The following is a 19,114-nucleotide window of genomic DNA, read 5'->3' as shown; positions in this document are numbered from 1 at the left end:
CTCCTGGTCTGGAGCATGTTCTTAAGCTTACAGACTCCCCAGGATGCCAGGGGCAGGATGGGACCAGGACCTACAGCAGACAGACATGAGTGACAGGGTTGCAGGAGTGAGGCTGGAGGTTTTTGAGCATCATCCTTTTCTTTGTATGGATTTATTCCAAAAAACACCTACATGCCCACTACCTGCTGCTGTACAGACACCCAGCACCGTCCCAGCTGTAGAGCTGAAGCTGGAGTTTGAAGTAGGAAAGTCCAAGGCTGCTCTCTCACCAAAGAAGTCTTTGGGGGACGAGGGGGAAAGCTGGCTAATGGATGGGACATGCAGAGTCCACCTGACTCTCCATCCCACAGAAATACTAGACGCATCAATAATTCACATCCCCAAAGCCTTTGCAGCCCTCTGCAGCCTGCAAGCAGCACCACGACATTTACAATGATCCCTTACACTCTCTGCTCTGCACCCTTCGTTGCTCTGGATCCTCAAAACTGAAACCATGGCTCAGTTTCCCCAACATCACGAGCAATCAGGGCTGTAAGAATGACTCACAGGCAAACGTACCCGGGTGCTCACACCTACTGCCCCATCCCATCCCATCCCATCCCATCCCATCCCATCCCATCCCATCCCATGGCAGGCAGTGCCCCCAGCCCGCACTGCCGGCAGCACGCTGGGCAGCACAAACCATCCCTGCCCGCGGCCCCGCACGGCAGGAGCCCCCACGCCTGCTCAGCAGTCCCGGCTGCTCTCAGTTTCTCCCTACTGAAGAATTATGTAGCATGAAGAAGCAGGCTCCACCATCTTGAACTGGCAGTGAACTTTGCTTTCTACATATAAATACAGATAGCAATCACACCCCAATCAGCACACAAGCTTCAGGGCATCATCACGGCAACTCTAACTTTCCCATTACGATAATGTGATTTTCACTCAGTCTATAATATCACCAGCCATGAATAAAACAACTGGCTTTTTCTCTCTTTCTCTCTCCCTTCCCTCTCTCCCCCCTCCCTCCCTCTCCCTTTCTCTCTCCCCCTCTCTCGGATCACAGTCTTTGCATACTAATGACGTCTGAACAAGGCTTCCAGGGTGCGATCTCTGATGGATAGGGAGGTCAGGATCTGGGTGGATCCTCGGTGCTCTCCAGCCCTCACACACACGGCTTCATCTCCCTTTGACCGCCTGGGTATGTGGAACCCGACTGGACTGACAGACCTGGCTGGACAGAAAGGCAGTCACTGGATTCTTGTCCCACCTGCATCATGCCCCTAGAGTAGGGCAGGGACATGCTGCGGTTCGTGTGTCTCGGTAGAGGGGACGTGCCGGTCCCTGAATCCTACCAGCCCCTGCCCAGCTCCCCGGAGCATCTCCATCTCAGCTCGAATGCTCTGGTGTGTGGGAAATGTGTCAAGCCGGGATTAATCCTGCCCCAGGGCACCCTCACCCCTGCTGCTCAGCCAAGCTGTTTGTCTAACCCCGTTCAGGTCTGCTGTCCCAGAGGATGTATGGAGGCTAGATCAGGGAAGCAATTCGACTGAAAACAGCCCTACCATCAAAAATAAAAAAATAAAATAATAATAATAATAAAAAATATCCCATAGGGATCAGGTACCTGATCCAACCCACTACACAGAGCTGAGCAGTTGCAGGGAATTGACTGGGTTTTCTCACTGAGGGGCAACTTGCTGGATCAGACCCATCATCTTCTAGTTCCCAACATGATTATCAGTTACTGCAGAAGAGAAGCCCCTTTTGCAGGCTTCTCAGGAATTACCCTGACCAGGAGTTCCTGTTGATTTCAGCAACTCCAGAAATTACAGCCTGATGAGTTTGAACCAGCCAGAAAGGGTTCATTACTGAATTCGGTGATTTCTGGCAGACTGAGCATCACTGTGCATGTTCTGGTGCAACTGGGGCACCACTGTCCCTGTACTACATGGCCTGCTCTGCATTCAGCCCCAGCAAACATCCCGTGCCTGCTCTGCATGCCTCTAGCTGAAACTGGCACCCAGCTGTCAAAGGAATGACATGGTAGGGAGCACTCCCATATGGAGAGACTCAAGATATGTCAGTTTGATTTTGTTTCCCATTCTCACTGCAGAAACTATCATGCCAAGGCACAGAAACCCAGGAACAATTTCGCACTTTCCAGACCATGCTGATCCAACATGCAAAACCAAAGTTTAATTCCTTTGAATTGAACAACACTTGCTGTCTGCTTTCAAGGTTTTCAGAAGTCTCTTGTTTGGGAGCAGTGGTGGAGCATTGTGAGGTTTTCTAACCCAGGCTCTATCCCAGAAACAAAAGCACTGTTCCTTTAATTCCTCTCCATCCAGTGCTTTGTTTAGGATTATTATCTCATGTGGATAATTAATTCTCTTGAACATCAGCATCTGGCCCTGGGTGGGAGCTGTGCTGGAGAGATCAGCAGAGCACAGGATTGGGTTATAAGGTGCTAGAACACCTGTTTGTGCCTTTTGTGTTCTTCCTCAAATCTATGAAGCAGGAGAGGAAAGGAGAGAGGGTCCCTACTCTGCCCCAAAAAGGTGCCTGTGGGCAAGCTGCATTGTGGAAAGGACTAGCTCTCCTTTTTGCAAGATAAAGAGATGTATTGAGTACTAGTTGCTCAAGTGGCTGTTGAAATGTTCTGGTGCTCCTCATGAGCATTCCTTGCTGTGTCAGGAGAGTTGCAGGGTGAGTGTTGAGTTACTCTGCCCTCCAAGGCTGAAGCAGCAGTAAAAAGCATTAGGATCAAAAATGGCATTGGATGGCACCTAGACTTTGCCGTGGCTGAAATTGTGGATGTTAAGTGTGTGCTTGCAAGTTTTAAGCACTCAAAGGGGAAAAAATAGGCAGGAAAACACAAAGGAGCAGCAACAGCCTGCATGGGGCAGACTCTGATGCTGTTAACCCACTCCAATTCCTCAGTGGACTGTGGCTGACCTGGCCAGGATGGTGCATGCAAAACCAGCCCTGCGTGCCCTGAGCCTGAAAGCACATGGCCAGGGTCTGCCACATTCACTGGCACTGCTGTACAGCACTGCCACCACTCCTGACTGCTTTGCTGGAGAGCCACATGGGGAGATGGAAGACTTTGTCCCTGCAGCTTGTCTCTGGGACAGGATAAGCAGGGAAGGTGCCTATTACAGACACTTGAATCCTAGTTAATATGTGCCATGGGGTGGCAGACAGGGCATCTCTCAAAATGAAAGACTGGGACAGGCTACCTGCTCACTCCTGCCTGCAAGCACTCATGACTTGTAAGTGTTCTTATATAAATCAAGCTTCTTTCCTGGCTGATGGCTGTCCTTGCAGTATAAGTGGCTTTGGGGATAGCTCTGTCTCTGCCATCTCTCAGATGTGATATAGGCTGATTCAGAAACTGTAATGGGTCCTGCTGCAGCCTGGAAGGTGCCCTCTGCAGATGAGAAAAGTGTGCTGGAGTGGTGTAGCCCAGAAACCTGTGCTGGCATCCACTGCGTGTCCTTTCCCCACCCCCGGCAGTAGTCTGAGTTATAGAATGCTCTGGAATTAGAGACAGGGAGGGATGAGTCCCCAGCTTTGCAGATGCTTTTGCTTCTTCTCTAGCTGGAAAAGGCTTTCTTGCCTTCCCTAACGTAAAAAGAAGAGCAGAGGTGCTCCAAAAACTAGTAGGCACCTGTGCCAGCTGATCCCAGCGCAGGGCTCACCCCACACAGCAGGCTATGAGTCCCCTGGTGGGCGACAGAGCTGGCTGAAATGGATGGGGCTGTAATGGAGGTACCTGCCGGCAGGGCTACCTGGGAGACGCTCTTATCTGTCATCTGATTTATCCAGGTTAAAAGGCTGCAATCAGTCACCAAGGTAGATTCATTCCCCAGTAAATAGTGCCCGAGGGCTTCCAGGACCTATTTTACTGCTAAGCACTCTCTTTCCAATGCTTGAATACCTTTGTTCCCGATGGAGCTGTTGCTGGCTGATATATATATGATATGGGGAGTCCCGGTGACTTTTTTATTTTTGCTCTGTACAGCTCCTGGCCTTGTCTCGGCTGCGTTGGGCTGCACGATGAATTATCTGTCCAAGGCTTTCTTGCGTCTGGGGGCAAATCCAGCTGAGACTGCTCTCGGCTGCCGGGAGAGCTGTCTCTATGAATCAGCTCTGCCTGAAGCCTGGACGATTGGCACAGCAAGAGGAGAGGCTTGGAGGGGAGGGAAGTGATGCTCAGAGAGCTGTTGGGCTAGCCCAGGTTTTGGGTTGGGGGCTGGGAGGGACCAAGCTCTCCTGCCATTACTTCTGATGCTGGGGCGCTTTGTGACAGGGTGACAGAGCTGGTCTGAGGGACAGCCATATGCTGTGGTGCCCAACAGTTGTTTCCTCCAATGACTCTTTCCTGCTGGATCTGCCTAGAGGCTTTCCCCTATCACAGGTGAGCCCTTTCCAGGTTTGGGTACCTCCATGCTAAGGGAGGCTTCTTGAGCTGTGAAGAGCAGTGACTGCCATAATGCAGACAGTGGTACCTGGACCCCAGTGATCCCCAGATCCACTCTGCCCTCTGGGGTTCAATTGTCACCTCTCATGATATGTCACAAAGCCAATCTGATTTCTTCTGAGCACTAAGGTCCTCTGCCCTGGCCCAGCTCTTTGGGCCCATGTTTGTATTTGACTTGATGGTGGAGAAGAGGAAATCTCTGTTAAGAAGGCTATGGACACAATAGCAGATTCTATCCTCATTTTAATTTTTCACATCTTTTTATCATCCTGTTTGAATCCAACAACAGATTCCCCAAACTGCTGGCAAGGAGCTGCCACCCCCATCCAAGCTGCAGGTGCTGCCTGCCCCCCCATCCCAAAGGACATCTCAAAGGCTGCATCCTGCCCCCTCCTTTGGGGGGAGATCAGGAACCCTTGTCTACTACACCGTGTTCTTATGTACCTTCAAGCACTTTTCCTGCAAACATTTGTGGTTTGACTGCTTTTATTCCTTTCCCTGTCTTTGACAAACCTCTTATGTAGTTTATCAACCCAAATCAGTTTGTTAACTTACTCCTGCTCTTCCCATCCCCTCCCACTCCTCCTCCCACTAATTGGAGTGAAGGACTAATGGAGTATTACTGTGAGGGACTAGGCAAGCTTCCCAAAGTGCTTACCTAAGAGGAGAGCACTTTGACTAATAGATGTGCATTAAGGCTGTGCATCCTCTTGTCCTGAGAGTGGGAGGAGGGGGCCAAGAGTACAGAGCAGAGCTCCAGACATTGGTATTACTGGCTTTTTCCAGATATCCAGACTGTACAGTAAGACCATCTCTGTTCTTAGATTCACCCTTAGGGATGGGTTTCAGATCTAACTTGCTCTTTGGTAACACCCCAGCCAGGTAGATTTGACTCCCAGTAGCTGCAACACGTCCTTTGCCAGATATCAGCTTTCCTGCTTGGGCAAAAGGGGACATTTTCCCCATGCTGTGTTTGTACAACACCCAGCACAGGAGGGCTCCTCCGGTTCCCCAGGGGGTGTTTTGAAGTGCCTGCATCAGCATTGGATTACCCAAAGCTGCCCTGGGACAAGACACTGGGACAGCCAGCAGGAGAGCAGGACGCATCTGTCTGGAGGCAGAGAGCACTTCAGAAGCTGCTGGACACCTAGACCTGCCACCCATGAATGTCATGAGAGGTTTGTTCCTGCTAGTTGTCTGGCTTTGAAGCCTCCTATGCATTTTCCAGGGGCCATACCCAGCACCGGAGGAGGGTTTGAAGTTGTAACTATTCAGAACCACAATACCTGAACTTTGAAGATGCACTGGGATGATAGGCTGTGATGATCAATATGTGCCTCTATCCTGCAATTTGATTTCTGAACCTATGCTAGGGTTCAGAACCAATTAGAGCAGCCTGATGACCATTACCAACGTCATCTGCAACCTTCAAGTGTTTTGTAGCTCAATCCTATGGACCCCTGGAGGGCATCACACTGACATTTAAACGTTGTAAATGGCAGCAGTGCTCAAAAGCACCAGGAGAAAGGTCAAATGCTTCAGTAAGAGGTGGGCAGGTGTGGGTCTGCTCATGGGTGTTTGCTGGTTAAGTCTATGGAGACATTTTGGGAGAGAGGTAGCAAATGTAGCTGGATGCAAGCTGGGGGAGGGCAGGTGGATGGGATGAGACATAAAAATGGAGAGGAGTGAGCTGTGGCTGTCATAGGTCCTTGGGGATGGAGAAAGCATTTCCAGAAGCTAAGTTTGGAGAACTAAAGCCATGATGTTTATGAAATGTGGGTGCTCAGGTTCAGCAGACTGCTGGCTGGGTCTGAAGATGGCGTCAGGGGACAGCTTACAGCATGTTTCTGAGACCCCTTTTTTCACCAGGGAATGTACAACTTCCTAAGTGGATACAGGATGTGCATGTGGCCAGTCCTACCTTTGTTTCACTTGGGCTCTCCAGGTGTCCCAGATTTCTCTCTGCCAGTTCTTACTGTGAGTCACCCTTAGGGTGTCTGACCTCTCAGCAATCTCACCTAGGTAAGTGCTGGCTTTTTGGAAAGCTCTTGTGTGGTCCTGGCTTTGCCCCCAGATTAGCAGTAGTGCTATAACAGGAGAGATGGAGTGATAAACAAGATGGAGTGATAAACACAGGACAGGTTCAACTTGTCCAGCTTCACTCCTTATGGTCAGCACCTGATGAGTCACCCAGAGTTATGATATTCTTCATCAGGATGCTTCAGGAGGAAACTTGGCCAAACTGAGCCTGAGTAATGGGAAATGGCTCCGTGCATCTCATCCATCTCCTCTTACGCTGGACAAGGCCATGAAACTCACAAGTGCAGACACTGATATGAGAACTGAGTATGGCCCAGTTGCAGCACAGATTGCAGTTTGTGTCCCTGGCTCTGAGGCTCCAGGCTTTCAAGCACTGGTACCTGACACAGTGTGTGCTGGGAGAACGAGGAATCCACCATAGCAAGAAGAGCATTCCCAGGACAACTGCCTATGTGAGCATAAAGACGAGTGGGAGGGATAAAACACCTTCCTCATACAGGGAAGCGGGTGGTTGTCATCATCCTGGCCACACCCATGCAAGGGCATCCTTCAATCTCTTTATGTGAGCACTGGGGAGGAGGAATATCAGAGCTCCCCATGAGCTGGACACCACTCCCTCCCTGCCCCAGGGAAGGCACAATGAGTGGCCACAGAGTGGGGTCACTGGGTAGTGCTCCCATCAGGGAGGAAGCCTTCCTGTACCCCAGCAAACCCCTAGTGAAAGACAATCAGGCTCGCTGTCACCGAGCTAATTCCGATGGCATAAAAGCAGTAATGAAATTCACGGCAGGATTAGCCTCTCCATCCAATGGGCCGGCGCCACAGTGACATATCGTGCTTCTTGCCCGAATGTAACACACCATCTAATTTACGTCGTGTAGCGAGCGGGAATGAAATGTTCATAAAGAATTGCTGAATCTTGTCACCTTAACTGCGGCCCCGGGCTCTGAGGCATCTGTCAGGGAGTGGAGAGCGGAGAAGGAGGCTCCTGCCTTGCAAAGCTGCGACCAGGGCTTTGGGAAAGGGGAGATGGCTGCATTAATCTTCTGGGTCTCTGCAATGGAGATGTAGCACGTAGGGATGAGGACTCTAGGCTGGAGGAGGGGGGGCTGTAAAGCTTCCTTACATGTGCATGCTGTAGAATGGTGTTAGAAAGGGGCTGTTAGAGCTTCCCCACCCAGAGAACTGCATGCTTGGGATGCATGAAAATGGACCTGGGGTGGCATGGAAATAAGGGGCAGCATCCTTGGAGATATACATGCTCACAGCAGAACACAAATTCCCAAATTCCATGTTGGGTCCCATGTGCAGGTACGCACTATTTAGCAACTGCAGGTATTCACTTGTCTGGGGAAGCATGTGCACAACCTTTTTGCTGTGGCTTGGTAGCCCCATTCCCCCTCCCCTCCCCAAATGTTTATTTGCAGTTAATTTTCATGGATCCTAATGGCTCAGATCCTGCTAGGGGGGATCATGCTTGCCTCTTCAGTCAGAAAGTTTGCAGAAAAAATAGCCCTTTCCTGTTGTGTTTGGAGTAATAGCGTCTTGGTGTCCGGAGGGGAGTTGGCAAGGAAACAGGGAAGTTTATTAAGAGTAAGAGATTGAATTCCACTGGGTTTAATTGGAAGTGCTTGAGCAAACAGGGGAGGGACTCGTCCAGTCCAGCTCTCTGGAAACAGCAGTACTAGCCCTAGGCTTTGTGCCCGTGGAGCTGACTAGTCCCAGGGCCACCTTATCCTCTTGACTGTTGGGGAAGCTGAAGGGTCTGGCTTGTTTCCTTCCTTGGGGTCATCTGTGCACCTCAACCTTGGCTTTCTATTCCATTAGTTGCTAGTATCCTACATAGGATCTGGAAATGCTCAGTCAAGGAAGTATGCAGCTTTGAAGTCTGGGAAGATGCGGTATTTGGGTCTGTATTTTACTTTGGAAGATGGTTCAGGGCACAAAGTGTGCAAGTGAGGCACAGGTCCTGTCCTTCCTGTGCTGCCCAGTCCTCTCACATGAAAATCTGTCTTTTGTCCCTTGACAGGGACAGCACAGCTCCAGGGTGGGACTCAGCAGCAGCTGGCTGGGCTGCAGGTATTGGGTATGCAATTTGCAAGTGTGATATGTTTTGGAAGAATAACCTAAACTTAAGAGGCCTGCTCTGCTTTCCCATTTTAAAGCCAAAATGGAGAAAATCCAATTTTGCATCCTAATCCCTGCACAAAAAAGGCACAGGAAAAGGGCACAGAAAAGTCCACAAGTCAGATTCCCATGGATGAAACAATCTGCCTGCCTTGGGATGGTCTGAATGCTGCCTGCAGAATGAGCTGCAGCACCATTGTGTCTCCCCTGCACTGATAATCACAGGTATGCAAAGCAGTATGGAAATGTGCCTTTGTGGTTGAAAAAGGAGCTGAGTGCCAAAAGTCTGATTCCCTCCTAGAAAAGCCCCTCCTTCAAGATCCTCTCCTGCACCCCACTGAGTTGAAAGAGGCATTAAGTATTCTCCTGGCAGACGAAGGTAAATGGGGACTCAGACATTTGTTTTGCCTTGAATTCAGCTGATCACTCTGCTGAAGGATTCAAAATTAAAGAACAATAAATAATTTATTACTTTATTTACTTTAATTCAATAAATTGCTTCCCCACAAATTAAGATATATTGCTTCAAATTAAATGTTTCATTAAATCTGAGATTAAACTTTTGGGGGCTGGGGAAAGTAAGACTTTTTAATTTGGCTGAAAACATGAAAACTGCTGTTTCCCATTGCTTTAATTGCAAACTCTAGAACCGAAGTGACACAAATTTTACAAAGCATAGTTGTGCTGGTTTGATCTCTGCTCCCACTCCTCTGGGAGATCACTAGGTTTCTCTTTCTGACTTTCTCACATGGCTGCAGACTTTCAGCAGCAAATCCAAATGGAGTACATCTCTAATCCCAACCAAACTTACACAAATGTTCTCTAGTTGAAGCACTTTGTGTCTTTTAGACTTTGCAGGGTCTTGTTTCTCCATAATCTTGCTTTATGGGTGAAACTGTCATAGTGACTATCAGTGCTCCAGCCACGCTCTGTGCTCTTTGTTTCAAATACATGTAAGCCAAATATATATTTAAAAGTTAAATAAATATATGATTTCATACATATATATATAAAAGTTTCTTTTGGTTGATGTCCTGTGCTGGGACTTGAAGGGGGGATTTCAGCCATATACTATCTCCCAGCCTCCAAATATGTTCACCTCTAATGAACATGAGATAAAACTTCATGTTTTCTGGTGGTTTTCTACATGCAGAGCTCTTCTACACATTTCCATTAGTATGATGGCCTAGCCATAGAGATTAATGGGACAGGCAGACTTATGAATGTAGAAATCTATGTAGACTGAAATGAAGACGTTTGCTAGTTCCCTGGGAAGTGATCCTCTAGGTAGTGCACCTAGTACGATTGAATCTGCTACAGAGTGAGATCTCTGGGGCCTGTCTGGCTTCTGGATGTTAGAAACAGCTTTTGTAATTTATTAGGGACTGTTGGAGAGACTTACAGCCAGTTCAGCACATGCCTCCATAGGTACTCATGGACCTGTGCACAATACAGCCACTGCAGAGCACCTCAGTGCTCTGTGACAAAGTCTGTGCTGCTCAATTTAGGAACAACCTGCATAAACACTGTTTCAGGAGCAAATAATTGCTAAAGGGCTTCTATTTTTATCCCTCAGACTCTGCAAGCAGATAAACTGTAGGTGCTGTCAAACAGTGCTGGAGGAATTCTCCCTTGCTTGTATAACACCTGGTTCAAATGACAGAAAAGCTCAAAGTAGTTGCTTGTGGCTCTTGGGTGCCCTCTTCACCCATGGCTACAGGCTCACAGCTCTGGGTCCTTCACTGTAATAGTATCTGCTGCAGGTGTGCAAAACTGGGACCATGGTTGTCTTTCACAGGAAGGTTAGAGCAACAAAAGGAGTACCTGAGATACTGGATGATGGAGGAAGAAGGTCTTGTGATGCCTACTCTGGGCTGCTCAAGAGGATTGGGCAAATACAAGGCTATGTGCATCATTTCCTAGAGGGAAATCTTTGTGAGGGCCTTTTTGCTTTCAAGAGAGGTACTCCTCTTGGGAGTATTTTCAAGGGCTGGGAAAATCTCCTTTTCTGAGTTCTCCTTCAGGCTCCAAATGGCAGGAAAATGCCCCATGAGGAATGGGGTGCACATGAAAGAGTGGGTTAACTCTGCAGGCAGGATTCCAAACTCCTCCTCTGAGCAGGGAACGATGCTTTAGAACGTCGAAGAACTGCATGTCTGTCAGCTCCTGGAACCCAGGTCACTCTTGGACTCATTGGGTCCATGGAAGAGGGCAATTGCTTTGGGATCTAAGAATTGTAATATGCCTCTGCGATATGGGGAAAGGCACAGTCACTGCAGCAAGTGGGCTTTTGCCAGGAAAACTCTCTTATGTACTTACTATGTAAGTCAAGAGTATTTACAGGAGATCTTGCTGCCTGTAACTTAAAGCTTTAGCGAAACAAATTGGAATTGCCTTCTGGAGGCCATTGTTATAAATTACAGCCCCAACATCTGTCCACATCTGCAGTGTCTAGACAACCCGTCTCGGCTAGAAGAGTGAGCATGGGGGGTGCTGTGATCTCAGTGGGGAGGGGAAGCAATGCTGGGGCTTGTGCCAAGCACCCTGGCTCATGCTGCCCCTCTGCTTTTGAGCATGATGCTCAAAGCAGGATCCATCCCAGCCCAGCCAGGAGGGACTTCAGGGGCATTCAAGGTAGGAGGAGAAACATCTGCCTTCCCCCGTTACAGATTGATGCCAGCAACAAATTTGGCCCTTGAAAGTCTTGACTGCTGTTGCCTCATTTATTGCATGTTGAAGGATGTGAGAGAAGGCAGTGCCTTCAGCCAGGCTTGTTCCTGGCTTTCCTTGGCCCCTGTGCAGCATGCGCGATACAGAGGCCAGGCCCGTCAGCTGAACGATTGCATTTTTTTTACAGTTCCTAGCGCAAACCTTCTCATTTATATGTAAAGTAGCCATTAGTCATAGCTCTGTTCCCTCACACTGCCTGATGTACAATCACATTTTGCAGTGGATGAATCTTTCCACACAGCTGCTCTGCTATGAATAATCCGTTGCTGGGCCCATAAATCAGAAAAAAATCATGCACCTCCTTTGCCTGATCCTTACACAAAGTCATATATTTTACATGAGGACAAACTAAATATTCATGAGGCTTTAAAAGGCTGTTCTGACTACAAGGTACTTGTTGGGGTTGTTTTTGTTTTGCCAGGTCAGGTTTGCTGGTTTGGGTTTGTTTTTTGTCCTCCTAAGAAGAAATCTTTCTTTCCTCTTTGCCACCCTTCAGGCAGCAGCACTGAGCTCCCAGCAATGCTCCTCTGGACTCGTGTTTGCCGAAGGACTGATGAATTTGTCATTGCTGCTGTGTCAAGGACAGGCTGATGGAAGGTGTTGCAAACACCAAACGACACATCCCAGGGGAGGTAGCAAGGCCTCAGAGAGTGAAGGAGCTGCTTTAAGGGTAAAGAGGCAATTCCACATCTGTGCTGGGGGCTCCTGTCTGGCTGGGAGTCGGTGCATGTTTCTTTATGTGCATCAGCCTGGTGCTCCACACTGGGGCCTCTGGCAAGACATGGAGACTAGGAAGGCTGCTGAACTGGCGGTATAGTACCTGTTCAAGAATGTTGTCACCCTGATTTATTTTAATCCATATTTTAAACAAAGCACCTACAGAGTCAATAGAGAGGACTGAGACCAAGGCTTCAGCATCTTCTGCTTCCCAGTGGCCAAGTGAATCTGGTTGGGGAGCAGCACTATGCAGCCACCATGGTAAGATGGGAAACTGGGAAGTGAGCTCAGGTTTCATCTGCTCGGCATCTGCCCTGTCCAAGACACTCTGCCTTGGCCATCCAGAGTCAGTGATGATGCTATTAGTGCAGGGAAGGCTCTCAACCCCCAGGAGGGTCACCAGATCCTGACAAATGTGAAGACAAGAGGCTTTCCACCTTGTATTTGCTGAATTAGCAGCTCCCAATAACTGAGAGGGACCAATCTCATCCTTCCCTGCCCTGGTCCCATCTGCCCTTACAGTAGTTTTGCCATTTGTGTGGTCACAAGAGAAAGCCAGTTTGACTTGCCAAGAAAAGTGTTTCATTTATATTTCCTGAGTATAATTTTCCTGACACTACAGTGAACTAAAACAGCTCACTGTGCTAGCAAACATGTTTTGGAACCAGCAGAAAGGTGAGAAGAAGAAAACATGTGGCTGTCAGAGTCAGGAATGAGGATTCACCTCCCATTTTCAGCAGCACAAGGGATACAATCAGCCCAAACTGTAAATGTTAATCTACAGCTTACACTGCTGTGGTTTCTCTGCAGACAAGCCTTCTTCTCTGGTCATCCCCTCCATACGTGCAGCCTTGCACGTATCTTCTTATACCAGGTAATGAGTATCTGATCAGTGAACGTAATTCATACTGTGTGGTCTTGGACTCTCTCCCTTTGCTCTTTCATGACTGAGTGTCCCTTTATCCTAAAAAAGCCCTTTGCCCACTGGCTGCAAGGAGCCATTCTGCCTTCAGTTTCCCCAGGCCACTGCACACAGCCTATAGCTGAGAAGCCAGAGCCCTGTGTGAAACATGCCACTGTCAGGGATAAGCTGGGCTGAAGAGGCTGAGCTGAACCACTGGGATGTTTCTGGGTGCAGGGGTCCCTGTCACCTTCTCACAAGCTCTTATGCTATCAGAGATCGCCTGTGTGTTCATCACTGTGAAACACAGCCCCAGTAGCAGCTGCTGCCACTGCTGCCGCCAAGTTCTTGCAGGACAAAGGGAACAACAAAAGATTCTCCCACCAGTGAACTCCCTTCTTTTCACTTCCCTTCCTTTTTGCTCCAACTTGGAAAGAATGAAGCCAAGGCACTGCCAAAGTAGATGAAAACAAGGCCAAACACACACAGATGGTGACTCCACAAATTTAATTTAAAATCATCCTTTATTATTCAAAATATAAAAATTCAGGCAATAATGCCCAAAGGAACTGCACTGATTAAAGTTTCCTAGTGTTTCATGGCCAAATCTTTCTGCTTCCACCATGGGTCACTGGGACAAGAAGAGAAACCCCTCTGCAGTGCAGAGAAAGGTAGGGCTGTACCTGTGGTAGATCACTTAACCGCTTACTTACTGACCCAACCAGCTTCACTTGAAGCAAAGCACCAGCTGTTCCTTACCCAATTAATGACTGCCACAGCAAATTAACATGGCTTTACACCAGGCGTGGATGTGGTCCGCAGAGTCCAGAATGCACAGAGCAATATGCTATTGCAAAAATAATCACAGTAATATCTTTACTGTTAGGTAGCATCCTTCATCTGGAAGGATGGTGAGGTCCCTGAGCACTATTTGGGCTCATTTCATGCAACGTGCTCTGCAGTGAGGGGGTGGAGGGCAGGGAGGAGGGTATGGTTGCTGTTTCAAGGAAAAGTAAAGAGGAACTGGTCAGGGCGGCTCTGCTGTGGCAGAGATAGCAGTGACTAGACATGTTCAATTCCTGCAATTCGAACAAGTGATTGTTTGTTTGGTTATGAATCTGTTGAGTGTGCCTTCTCCGGCCTTATGCACCACAGACCTCTCCAATGTCTCTTCATCTGCTATGTGATGTGACACCTTGATGGTGTCACACCTTGGTGTGCTGACCATTCTCTCCTCCGGCCACAGAGGACATAACAAGCTGGAGGGTGCACAGCTGGCCATTCAGCTGCAGGGAGCATCCCACAGTGGGAAGAGACACAAGGTCAGGCTGCAGATGCAGAGATCCAGGTGAGGTTCCCACAACAAAGTGCTACTTCATGTTCAGTCCTGCTGGGCCAAGTGCTGCTTCTCGGAGTCCTTTCTCAGTCACTCTGTGCTGAGGTTGAGGCTCTTGCCCTGTCCCTCTGCACTGGTTCTGCTTTGTGGGGTCCTGATGGCAGTGTGGCAGAATAACCAAGCCCTGACCTACCGCCAAGTTTAAGTCCAGCCCCTAAACACTCATTAGTTTTGGCTCCACATAGTTCAGGGACATTAATCCCCTGTAAGTTACAGTCCAGACAGATCAATCAGCCTGGAGGGCTTTGGGACACTGGTGTCTAATGCTGAAGCATTACACTTTCCAATTTTCCAACAATTAGGCCGCCATCAGATATTATTGACAAATAAACCAAGCAATCAAAGCCCTGAGCCTGCCACACTGCTACCAGGAGGATCCATTTACATCCCAAGCCAGCTGCAGGATGCCTGGAGGGAGGAGACACAGGAGAGTCCTGCCTCAAGCACCAGCAGCCCCTGGTTGCCTTCAGTGCTGTTACAGGAGCACTCCCTTTGTAATTATAGGACTCCCTCATTATAATTACTGTTATTTATATAATCGTGGTGAGTGTTTTCAGTGCTGTCAGCAGTCTGGAAAGTGCCCAGCCCCACTAGAGCCAAGCATTTCAGGCATTTCAGTGCTAAGAGTCTGGGCTTAAAGTACAACGGCCAAGAGCATGGAAGCTTCTTATCCTGGTGACATGGAAGCTTTATTTGTGAGATTTCTATGCCCTGGGATTGTAGAGGGAAAACATCAGGTCATCTCTTCCTCCTTCTCTTAAACCACTGCTCTGGGAGGGTAGATCATGCCAGCATCACACCCTGCAAAGGCTGACATTCCGTGTCACCTCTGCTGGGTCACTGGCTGCAGCAGACACTCCTGGCGCTGGATCATGAGGCACCACCTAGTCACATGTCCCTGGGAGGAATCCAGTAATGGGCACATCCTCTGCATCCTCTGTTTTCTCTCTGATCATCTTGTCTGCAAATCTGGAGGAGATGGAGTGTTTAGAGAAAATGAGGGAAGGGACTGGTACTCAGGAGATACTGGTTTTGTGCCTGTGTCAAACACAGGAATTGAAACAATGGGTTTGAGCTGCATATGGGTAAGCAAGTGCTGATGTTTGTGGCTGGCTTCTTTGCATTTAAACAGGAAGAAATTCAGAGTATTTCACTCAAAATGCAGAGCCAATTATATAAATGCAGCAAGGAAAAGAATCTGAATGTTTTACTAGATGACAGACTGGCTAGAAATCAGTGTTGTGTTTGCTATAGAGAAGTAGAAACTTACCAGGGTCTTATAATTGGTATCAAAACCACAGGAAGCAATTCCTCTCTGCTGCTCCATACGATGTGGATTCAGTTTTTTGGGCACTGTGAAAAATGTAGAAAAACTGGAAAGAGATAAGGCAAATGTAATAAACAAGAGGATTAGAAGCAATGGCTTCCACGTGAGTTGGTCATGCAGGGTGTGCAACAGAGAAACAGAGGTGATATGGTAAATATTCTCCTGTCTATGTGCAGCTGGTAGTCAAGGAATGCTGATAATTTATTTTTTTCTCTTTGCTGCTCAGTATAGCAAAGAAAACTTGGTCCAATTTTCAGGGAAAATTGATCTATAAACATTATTAGAAAAAGGGCACCAAAGCACCACGGGAGGCTTTTTATGCACAGGATGGCTTCAAACAAACATCTCTCAAGAATGATGTCAGCCTACTTGATCCACTCCAGTGATGCAAATTTTCCTGTTTCACATCCCCCGTGGACCTTCGGTCTGGTGACTTTTCAGCAGACATTTTTGGCACCCCCTGCACGGGGCTCTGTTTAGGTTTGGCAGCAATGATTGACTGGAACGCCGGCGGTGCGCGAGCACGGAGAGCAGCCAGAGCAAAGCGTGGGACCCTCCTACGGGGCATGTGAGAGCGCCGGGCTGTGACTCAGGAGCCAGCCGTACCTTCCACCCCAGGGAAGGGCTGGAGCTGGAAACTGCCCGCTCGGCAGCTGCAGGACGAGCGCCTCCTCATCTCTCTCCCTCCCTCCCTCCCTCGCTCGCTCGCTCGCTCGCTCGCTCAGAGCGGCCGTGTCCGTCACCCCCGGCCCGCACCTCGCACCGCCACGGCCCCAAGTTACTACAACCCCCGTCGGCCCCTGCACCGCACAAAACGCATGCGCCAGCCGGCTCCCAGCGTGCCCCCAGATCCGGAACCTGCCGGGATTTGTAGTTTTATTCCGCTGGTAGGACCTTTGCCAGGGACACGGCCGGGGACTCCATTTCCCGTGGGCCTGCGGAGCGGCGCATGCGCCGTACGGGCAGCGAGGCGAGGTGGGGGGGCGCGGGGCAGCGCAGGTTCCCGTCTGCGCTGGCTGCGGCCTTCACTGAGCGGGGGGGCGGCCCCGGCCCGGCCCCGCAGGACGATGGACCCGGCCGAGGCCGTCCTGCAGGAGAAGGCGCTCAAGTTCATGGTGAGGGGCCGCGGGGGTTGGCGGAGGCGGCGGGGGAGGGTGGCTGCCTCTGTCGATGGGGGGGTGAGGTGGAGCGGGGGGCAGTGGGGAAGGGGACCCGGGCCTCGGGGCTGGGCCGGGCCGGGCCGGAGGGCGCTGGGCTGGCGGGCGGGGGAAGGTGGTGAGCGGGGCCCGGGGAGAGGAGGCGTCCTGCCTACGGGGTGGGCAGTGAGCAGGGTCCCCAAATCCGGGCAAAAGGAGAATTGGGAGGAGGGGGAGGGGGCTGCAGGTGCCACCTGGGAGTGGGAGAAGTTAAACTGGAGTGAGGCAGGAACTGGCAGAGGGGCCCACAGGCACCGGCAGGCTTTGCGCATGTAATTCCTGGGTTTCTTTCTTTATTTGTGCACCTTAGACTATCCCTCTGTAATTTTGTTTTTCCTCCCATTCTACTTTGAGATCTCTAAATACTGGCAATTGAGTGTTTCACCTGCTGCTGCAGCAGTGTATCAGTGATAGTGACTGCGGGGAGCTCGTACATTGTTTAGGCTTTGAGTTGGCCTTTGGTATGGAAACCAGTACGTGCATCCAAGGTGCTCTTCAAATATGGCTAATTTCCATAGATTTGAGGCATTGTCTACTTAAACTGTAGATTAATTCTCTTTTTCGTCCTTTGTTGATATTTCTAAGGGTTTTGGCTAGAAACGTAAAATTTAGAAATGAAAACAAGGTGTTGCCAACTAAACTGAATGTAAATTTCAGGTGCCCCAAACTGTTCTTTCCCTAAGGGTATAATTTAAATGACTGGCAACACTTGCTAAAAGTTTGTTTTGGATTAGTGCTTCTAGTGGCACAGAATTAAACTTGAGTTCATCATGAAGAAGGAATTCTATTAGATCTTCAGAACATATGCCCAAAATGAAATTGAGGAAACTCTAGTTGCAGATGTTAATTTCTAATTGAGCTTCAGAACACTTGTTTGGCTTTTGTTTTTTAATCAGGACGAATTTGTTTCTCTCGTGAGACTTTTTCACCCATTTGCTAGTAGTCTCCAAGTTTGTCAGGTTTATAGAGTCTCAGCTAGGCAAAGTGGAAAAATGCTATGGACACCTAAATATGCAAGGTAGCAATTAGTAATAATGAATAGCCCTCTTTGGTGTGGGATTGGCCAAAGGAGTGTCACAGATCCTGCCGCACTTGTGTTTGGCCAAGCTTGCTAATTACAACCTGCCTTTAGATAGTGAGTTTCACATCCCAAGAAGTTTCTGCTGAAACATTCTTGTCTGCTGCCAGACAGCATCATGAACGTGCTTCGCTGACTTCTCATACATTACTTTTTTCACCCCCTGTGCCAAGATCCTCATTCAAGGGGTTAGTCCAGGTGGTCTGAGATCATCTGTAAGACTGAGCCTGGAGGCTGAGGGAATCCCTGTCCATTCTGCAGCTGGCAGTGTCCCACTCAAACAATAGACTCCCTGACACTGGGGAGAGTCATAACCATGAAATGAAGCTGCTCTTATGGGATATGCATCTGTTAAGAACACCAGATAAAGGGAAGGATTATCAAGAGAGGCTGCACTGATAGCTAAAAGCTAACCCATGTTCTTTCATGTTTTATTAAAGTGCCTCTTGTATGCAAAATGCTGGTAAAACATGCAGTGAAAGATTTGGCTTCCCTCTGTCCATTCTGAACTTTTTAGGGTATTTTTGCTTACAGGTTGAGAGTAGAGGAAGCAAAGGTTTTGTTAAGCATGTCTCAGGCTTTTGCTTTTGGGTGCATTGGTCCAGAATGTGACTCTTTAATTCTGCTGATAAAGTGTTTGTCAAGCTTGATGGAGTCTTCTGGTGTTCCTGGAAAGGCTGCACAGGTAGATACATCAGGATACGCGAGGAATTAGTTGCAAGTATCATCTTGGCCCTCCTAGGAAATGTCTTTTCTCTGCCTTGTAGCACTCAGTGCTTGGGCACTGCAGTAATGGCACTGGTACAGTTATCCACACAGAGGTAGCAGATCAGCTCGTGCATCCTCTCAGCTTATGCTGAATCATTCACAGTGGATTACCTTGTCCATCTCAGTGTGTGGTGTGCTGCATTTGCATCTTCCTTATTAGGTGGCTCACAGTTTGGTTTGAGGTGGGCTTTGCTATTAATTATTGATTTTTCCTGAGAGCTTCCCAAGGAGCATTGTAGGTAAATATTCAAATACATTTTGGAGGTATGAGGCCTGTTATCAAAGCTAGGAGAGACAGTTTTGGTTTTGAAATGTGTTTGGGGTAGGTTTCATTTCATATTGAAAAGCAACCCTCTAGGTGGTAGT

The 19,114-nt window shown here is 48.8% G+C and overlaps 1 protein-coding gene and 1 long non-coding RNA gene across 8 annotated transcripts in view; one reads left to right on the top strand and one right to left on the bottom strand.

Moving 5' to 3' along the window:
* Positions 1-15,067: 15,067 nt before the first annotated feature.
* Positions 15,068-16,488, bottom strand: LOC131580095 (uncharacterized). 3 transcript variants are annotated; one of them, XR_009277820.1, is made up of 3 exons: positions 16,463-16,488; positions 15,650-15,752; positions 15,068-15,348 (listed from the first exon to the last, which is right to left on the bottom strand). It is a non-coding gene; the product is annotated as an uncharacterized LOC131580095 (long non-coding RNA). The 3 variants fall into 3 exon arrangements; XR_009277821.1 differs by lacking the exon at positions 16,463-16,488 and adding an exon at positions 16,313-16,401; XR_009277819.1 differs by lacking the exon at positions 16,463-16,488 and adding an exon at positions 16,076-16,395.
* Positions 16,489-16,598: 110 nt separating this feature from the next.
* Positions 16,599-19,114, top strand: part of BTRC (beta-transducin repeat containing E3 ubiquitin protein ligase) — a 115,938-nt gene continuing 113,422 nt past the window's right edge. For all 5 annotated transcript variants that reach the window (XM_058840820.1, XM_058840821.1, XM_058840819.1 and 2 more), the window contains exon 1: positions 16,599-16,821. In XM_058840820.1, the coding sequence (XP_058696803.1) occupies positions 16,774-16,821 (48 nt within the window). In that variant the 5' untranslated portion in view covers positions 16,599-16,773. The remainder of the gene's footprint in view (positions 16,822-19,114) is intronic.

This window comes from Poecile atricapillus, chromosome 6 (assembly GCF_030490865.1).
Source record: "Poecile atricapillus isolate bPoeAtr1 chromosome 6, bPoeAtr1.hap1, whole genome shotgun sequence".
Classification (NCBI taxonomy): domain Eukaryota; kingdom Metazoa; phylum Chordata; class Aves; order Passeriformes; family Paridae; genus Poecile; species Poecile atricapillus.
Note: the sequence above shows the minus strand (reverse complement) of the source record. Positions and strands in the feature narration are given on the sequence as shown.